Source organism: Montipora foliosa, chromosome 5 (assembly GCF_036669935.1).
Source record: "Montipora foliosa isolate CH-2021 chromosome 5, ASM3666993v2, whole genome shotgun sequence".
Lineage (NCBI taxonomy): Eukaryota > Metazoa > Cnidaria > Anthozoa > Scleractinia > Acroporidae > Montipora > Montipora foliosa.
In genome coordinates this window covers 41,987,680-41,995,288 of record NC_090873.1, presented here as the reverse complement: position 1 = coordinate 41,995,288, position 7,609 = coordinate 41,987,680, and the positions used below count along the sequence as shown (strand labels likewise).

Here is a 7,609-nt window from a genome sequence, read left to right as displayed (position 1 = left end):
TTTGTCTTATACTAAAAAAAAGAACTTAGTAAGAGGTATTATAAAAATAGGTGAACCATAGAAAGGCTTTCACTTGAACAGGAAAACGTCTCAAAATAACAAGGGAAAGTTCCAGTTTATTTGTAAAGAAAGGACTATCTTAGATCTTAATGACATACTCCTAATTACATGACGCTTTAGTACCTGTACAGATGATGTCATTTGCACTCCATTGTCCAGAGGCCATACATGTTCTTGTGACATTTCCGATTGAGCTGGCGAATCCGGATTGGCATGAAAATGAACAGCTTGATCCATAAGTCCTAGTACATGGAACGGACAGTAATACAGCTCTTGGGGGAGTAACCAACTGAGAGCAATTTATGGCTAAAAATGATTAAAAATACAATTACCTCTAGTGAAAACGATATGTCAGTGGGATTTAGAAATGCGGGAATTACCAGTAAATGACCGTTGATTAGTACTTCAAAGATGGTAAAGCCGGATAACGACGAAAATTGACGATTGAAGGGAACTGCGGGATTCCGAGCATTTTCCACACCTTCGGGTGGGTACTTTTTATCTGACAAATGTTTTTTTTTTTTTAATTTGAAAGCACAAACACCCCTCCCCCCACAAACACACTCACACCCACACACACACCCACAAACACGGAATATGTTTACATAATAGAGAAAAATAAAATAAAACAAATAAAAAATAATAATAAATAAAATAAAATAAAATAAAATAAAATAAAAAAGGAGGAGGTGCTCTTGTTTTGAGAGGAGCGACCAATTTATTATACTCTACAAGATCGGAATTGCCTGTACAGTTGGAGAACAAGGTGCTCGATTCTGTATTTATTTATTTATTTTTGAATTATCTGACAAATGTTGTTGTTGTTGCAAAGAAACTGCTGTAAACTGCTGTACATTGCCCCAATTAAAGAGGCACCGCAGGTTCTCGACAATTTTAGACTAAGTACATTATGAAAATTCTTAAGTCGGCAGGGCATCTAAAAGTTTTGAACGTCATTGTTTGCCGCCAAACCCTACGAACTCAAAGAAGAATCATTTTTAATACCCACCTTTGAACAATCACGTCTATGAATTTATTTCCTTCTGTAATTGGGAGGTATTAAGAGGAATGACTCGCTATAACGCTTATAAGAAACAATAAAGTCTTATCTTTTAACAAACACTGATTGTCACCTTCACAACGGAAGTCTTGGCCACTCCAACTTCCACTCTCACGACATGTTCTGGTTGTTGAACCGAAAATTTTATATCCCGAATGGCAAGAAAATCGACAAATTGTGTTATAGATTTCTGTTACTGTTCCTGTACATCCAAGACGTTCACCATTAGAAGGTGACTGTAACGCTGGACACGTAACAACTGCAAGAGGAATGTCATATCATATCATATTATATATCTTTATTTACCCTCGGATTTTTAGAGTAGCTTGGTGTAGCTAATATCTCCGAGCATTATTTTACCCTCCCAACCATGATACACCATAGAAGACAGACCACAACACCGGGAACTACATGCCCTACTCTTTGCGACAAGTGTACGGGTTCTTTTACGTCCCACAGGATTATGAACATTGAAGGGTTGTGAGACGGGACCTCCGGCTTATCGTCCTTATCCGAGAAGACTAGAAAGTCTAACCATTTTCAGATGTAATTACAAAGGCAGCACTTTCTCCTCAATTATTTACAGACCCTGAGTGTTGGTCCGGCCGGAGTTGAACTCACGACCTCCCGCGTGACAGCCCGGTGCTCAACCAACTGAGCCACCGGCGCGTGTCATTTGGACACTTTCATAATTTTATTCGAATACTGATTAATTTATTAGCCAGTATATATGACAGTTAATAGACCACTTTCATAAATGGCGACTGATTTAGTATTCTATTGTATTTATGTTAATTGCAGCTACTGGCCTCATTTTGGGTAACATATTCTTTTGAATTTTGCCCATTGCAACGAGGCTAGGAAGGCTTATTAGCATTAAAACAAAAGAATATTTTATTGGGACGCCATTATGAAAAAGGTCTATGAGTCTAGTTCAGACACTTTGAGCTGCTAGAAAATTCTGCATGGTAGAATATTAGCGGCATCTGTTTCAGAGCATTGGACCCTACTTTGAAGTCATAATTGCCTCTGATAATATCACAGTTATTTCATAATGACGTCAGTTCGCGATGATGATGTACTTTTCAGTGAAAAATTGAGTAATTCCCCTATCTACAATGCTGGTCATACGTCTGCGAACGGGGAAGGAGTGCTTGAGAAAGGCACTAAAAGGAGAGAAGGAGTAGATATATCATGTTTAGTTTGCTAGTCATCGCACAAGTTTCACAAGTGCCCCAAGGACCATAGACTGCTAGTACTCCATTGTTGGAGCACAAGCTATCTACAATACGGCGGGACTGGTCCTCTTCACATTTACAGTAGCCAGAAAGGAAATGCTAGCAGTCTACCCAAGGAGTTATGGCCTGCATTGTAGCTTACCAGTACAATTCGTTTGCTCCCCGGTCCACGATCCGTCGTTGTTGCACTTCCGTATACTTGCCCCCCCTAACACGTATCCTGTGCTACAGGAGAATCTGCAGATTTGTCCGGGCAGATTGGAACATGGCTCTAACATGCCATTCGTAGGTGCGGACTGCTGAGGGCAACGGGTAACTATTCATGGAGAAGAAAACGCAACGTTATCTACAGAATAGTGGATCAATTTTAAAGGGGACAGAAACATAGGCCACCAGCTTGCAAAATCGCTTGGCATAAACAAATGGGGCAACAGCTCAACTGAGTTAGCCAATCATGATTGCTAAATTAATAAATACCTTACCAAGGAAATGCATTTTCTGAAAAGAAAAGTAGTGAAATAGGATGCATGATACGATACCAGAGCACTGAAAAACCTATCTTCATTTTATAAAGATAGGCAGTCTCTTTATATTTTATAAAGAGAGGCAGTGTAGCTCAATGGTTAGAGTGCTTGCCTTGAGATCCGGGAATCCCGGGTTCAAGACCCGTTCTGACCACTCGTTGAATTTGATCCTTTTAGTCCCTGGTTCAACTTTCCAGCTGCATTGTAAATAGCCACCGGGTTTGCCTCCGGCCAGTTGGGGTTCTTAACAGTTGTTGTTATTCTGTTCCGTCGTTTCGTTGTGTTTCATTGGCCCGGAAAAGCCCCTATTCGTAGCGGTCAATTAAGTATGTATTATTTATTTATTTATTCATTTGCATTAAGAAATACATCGATGGAGGTACAACAAGAGGAAACAAAGTCCCTTAAAAAGATCGACCTCCAGTGGTCAGGGAGCTAAACAACGGAATAGGACAGACACTTGGGGTGGTCACAGCCAGAGTTTTGTTACGTCCCTAGTGGTTCTTTTCCGTCCCACAGAGTCTGGTTAAGTGAAATTATTAAATTCTCAACCTGGGATAATGCAATTCTCGTGCTCTGATTGGTTCACTCAATCTCGGTTATCAGCTCATATACCTTGGTTTGACCTTATATGGTAAATGATTGATCTAAGTGTTGCCAAGCTAAAAGTTTTCGCGCCGGAAAGCGAAATTTCTCTCTGAAGAAAGCAAAAAAAAGGTTTTTCCGGACAGCTAGGTTAAATTCCGACGTTTAGAAGTACGCGAAAAGGTAAGAAATGTTTTTGTGACGAGCCTGCGTCTGCCTGACCACAAGGTGTTAAACGACATCGCATCGGTTCTCATCAAGTTTTTTTGATTTCGTTCGGATTTGCTAGCTTTTTTCGCTCGCATTTGGTACTTTCTAAACTTTTGGAGTTTAAAGGAATTTAATAAAACAATTATTCCATTCGCGCTTGTTGGATATGAGACTGGTTATAGCCAACTTGGCGCTACGCGCCTCGTTGGCTATTTACCATCTCATATCCAACGTGCGCCCATGGAATAATTGTTAAGTATTGTGAGAGGGGACCTACCTTTTATCGGCCTTATCCGAGAAGACTAGAAAGTCTAACCGTTTGTAGATGCCATTACAAAAGCGGCACTTTCTCCTTAATTATTTAAAGACCGTGAGTGTTGGTCCGGCACCTTCCGAACGGTAGTCCGGTGCTCTACCTCTGAGCTAATCGATCGGTCTTGCTCAACATCTTGCTCGAAACTGATCCATCTTTGTTCAGGTTACATGAATTTCTCTTATCCTTTTTCCAGGGGAAGGAAGAGACTATTTCTGTGATAATATTGCGTTTCATCCTGTGGAATTTTAAGAAGATCTCCGTATTTTACTTTTCCCTCAACAGGCTTGTAAATCAAGCATGTGTTGTGGTCTTGTCATAAACAATAAGCTCAACGCTTTTTGTCGAATTCTTTATGCCGATGGTTGGAAAACACTATGTGGTTAAAAAAGAAGCATTGAAATTATAGAGTTATACAGGGAAATAGTATTCAATATATTTAAGCTTCCAAAAGGAATAGAATATTTATAACTATTGCATTTTTCGGTATTAGGTACATAACGCCTCGATCCACTCCCCTCCACCCTTAAGTCTGACCTCCTTCGCAAGTTAAGGGATCTCCAGGTTTTAAGCTGATCCCCTCAGGACAGAAACATTGATGACCGTTTGGGCTTGGAAGGCAAAGATGACTGCATCCTCCATTCAGTTGGGAGCAGGTTGTTGGCCCTGTAATGATAGGCGGGGTTATTTCATAAGCCACACGACCTCACTTAAGATGATATTAAAACCATCATCATGAATATTATTATTGCTCTATCAAAACCACACAAAAACCATTCTTTTTTACACTTTTGTCGGGAATCCATCAGACTTGCTGATTTCCTTTTCGCTGTCGGCTCACTCTGTATCGCTTTCACAGATTATTGGTTCTCTTAAGCTGTCTCAGTGACATAATGATTCACTTTTGCGTACAAATGAAAAGTCCTTTTTAAAGCATACGTTACAGCGAAAACATTTGTGTCATTAATCAATGAACTGCAGCTTGTGTATGTATATGGCCTCTTGTGCTCTTTAACTGTGCATGAAATGGACTGACCTCTCAAAATATGAAATTTAAAGTTGTTTTGTTACACAACAATGCCCCCAGTTGAACGTACACTCTTTACATATTTAAGGCATACCAGAAGCAATCTCCTTATGGTTATAGATGTGAACCTCCATTGGAGTAAGCAGCCCGTGTACAAACACACCACTCAAGGATGACGTTAAGTTGTGTTTCTGGACACTTTTCGTGATCCAGTCTGTCCAGAATAACACGTCTTCATAAATAGCAAGCCCAAATGGGTGCACTCCACCATCCGATAAATCCAGTATCAACATTCGGTTATTTCCTTGTAGATCTATTCTTTCGATCTTGTCGAGCTTTGCGTCGCACCAGTAGAGCAGCCGTTTTTCGTAGTCCAAAGCAAGCGAATTTACCCAGACCAGTCCGGACCTAACGAGAGTTGTCCTAGCAGTAGCATCCATGTTAGCCTGTTCAATCTTTGCAGAGGATCCCCAATCACTCCAATACATCTTCCTGCAATACAAGTTATGTGTACATTTTGCTTCTGATCTGTAAAATCACTCGTTAGAAGGTGTTAATCATTTCATTTAAGGTGGCTTTGAATCCTCTCCTTAATTTTTTTTTTTTTAACTTTACAAAAGTCTGGATCTTGACGTGCTTATTCCTTTTCAAAACTAAACAAATAGGGTCAACAAGCTCGTTTTTGAGTTATTGTCACTTAAAGCTAAAATTAGGAGAGTCTCTAACAGGTTGTAATGTTGCTATGGTAACCTATTGAATGAAAATAATTTTGATAACTTGTTCACTAACGATTGGGCGTTTGTTTGATACCACTATAAAGGTCGTAGACATGATCCATGAAAGTACGAGAGCTGGAAAGTACTAGAAAACAGTCTCTGCCACCTTAACAGAAAGCTGTTTATAGTCGAAAAGCAATGATGGAAAAAATTGCAAATGGTTTAAACCCAGGAGTCACAATATAATAACTTGCTGAAGCACGATTTCCCTGGTTTTGTAGAGTGGACTATATACATAAGCCGAGATTAGTGCGCGGTTCAGTCTTTTGTTAGTCAAATGTCCATAGATGTATGATACAAAATGAACAGAACTCTTCCTCAAACACAGCGAATTTGTCACATTGGGGTCAGATGTTAATAGAAGAGAACTTTTGGGTGTGGATTACCTTTCAGCAACATCAAGTAAAATGGCTCTTGGCGAGTCAATGCTTGTTGTGATGAGGCTCTTTCTTATTGATCCGTCCAACTTTGACACCTCAATCTTTTTAGTTCCAATATCAGTCCAATAAAGATTACGCCCAAGCCAGTCAACTGCAATCCCATCTGGATTGCTTACGTTGTGCTCTGCTATCACCTCGACATCGGAACCATTTGGAAAGGCTCTTGCCACCAGTTTCAAGGTCACATCAGTCCAGTAAACTTTCTCTTCGACAGGATCGTAATCAACAGCCACTGGCCTTGATATGTTGGTCTGGATTCCTAATAGTTGGCAAGGGGTGTCTGATATAGCCAGGGGAACCTTATAGATTTCCCCACTATCCCCTTCAGCAAAAAGCATGAACTTGTCTGAACTCTTGGTGTTGAAGTTATCTTGAGAAAGAGCAAAATACGAGGGTCAGAACTAAAAGGAAAGTCAAGTGATATATAGCTTTTAATTATGAAAATCTTTCATTCTTTGCTATTTCTCAAGAGAGACTGCTGTCTTATTGTATTTGAAAGTCCAGCTGAGTAAAATTGGATTAAATGCCTACTTGAGTCAGTTGTACAATGATGTCCAAAAGTGCACTTCAAGAGTTACCAAAATTCCATTGTCAACTGATCTAATCTGATTTTACGACTTCTGTTCTGGCCCATTGTCTGGACTTGATATATCTGCATTTTAGAATATTTCAGTTCATACTTCCTTACCATAGTCGCAGGTTCTCCCATCAGGTTTAAGTGTTACTCCTGTCGGGCATGCGCACTGATGCCTCCTTTGAGGCATTAAAAGACATAAATCACTACAATTCCCCATGTTTCTGGCACAAGGATGAAAATCTTAAGGAAAAAAGATAGTGTTGAAAAATTGTTAACATATTTGAACGTAAACAAGATGGTGCGCATAAAAAAAAGTAAATGCCTGTATTTTTCAAACCTTTTTCAGTCCATATCAAGCATTTCTGTAAAGCTCATTCTTCACTGGATATTTATTGGCAGAGAGATGAGGTGGGAGGGGGGGAGGGGGGGGGGGGCGGGGGCGGAAGAGAGAGAACCGTTTTTAATGACATAATAAGTTTTTAATAATTGTAAAAACGTTCACTGGCTATATATAGTTAAAACTTTCGAGCTTTCGGCTGTCAGGCTACAATGGATATGAATGGATATGAATGGAAAAAATGAAAACTACAATATATATAAAAATAGGTGAGACAATAAAAAGATTATATTAAAACGGGAAAAAAATATGTATAAAAGTGCCAAAGAAACTAACTGTTCTTTTTTAAAAGAATAGAGTATTGATTAGGGAGCGGCCTTGAATTGTTATCTGCATGATCTATCGAAGCGGTGTGCCATGATTCTAGTGTCTTGCGCATACGAGAAGAACCCTTGTCAATCA

At 39.6% G+C, this 7,609-nt stretch overlaps 1 protein-coding gene across 4 annotated transcripts in view; it reads right to left on the bottom strand.

The window, feature by feature from the left end:
* LOC138004217 (uncharacterized) overlaps positions 1–7,609 on the bottom strand; it is a 73,820-nt gene that overhangs the window by 15,386 nt on the left and 50,825 nt on the right. For 2 of the 4 annotated variants that reach the window (XM_068850670.1, XM_068850671.1), the window contains 7 exons: positions 6,922–7,050; positions 6,180–6,603; positions 5,112–5,509; positions 4,528–4,656; positions 2,501–2,674; positions 1,194–1,379; positions 184–366 (listed from right to left, as the gene is read on the bottom strand). In XM_068850670.1, coding sequence (XP_068706771.1) covers positions 184–366; positions 1,194–1,379; positions 2,501–2,674; positions 4,528–4,656; positions 5,112–5,509; positions 6,180–6,603; positions 6,922–7,050 — 1,623 coding nt within the window. The remainder of the gene's footprint in view (positions 1–183; positions 367–1,193; positions 1,380–2,500; positions 2,675–4,527; positions 4,657–5,111; positions 5,510–6,179; positions 6,604–6,921; positions 7,051–7,609) is intronic. The other 2 variants (XM_068850672.1, XM_068850673.1) reach the window with 2 other exon arrangements.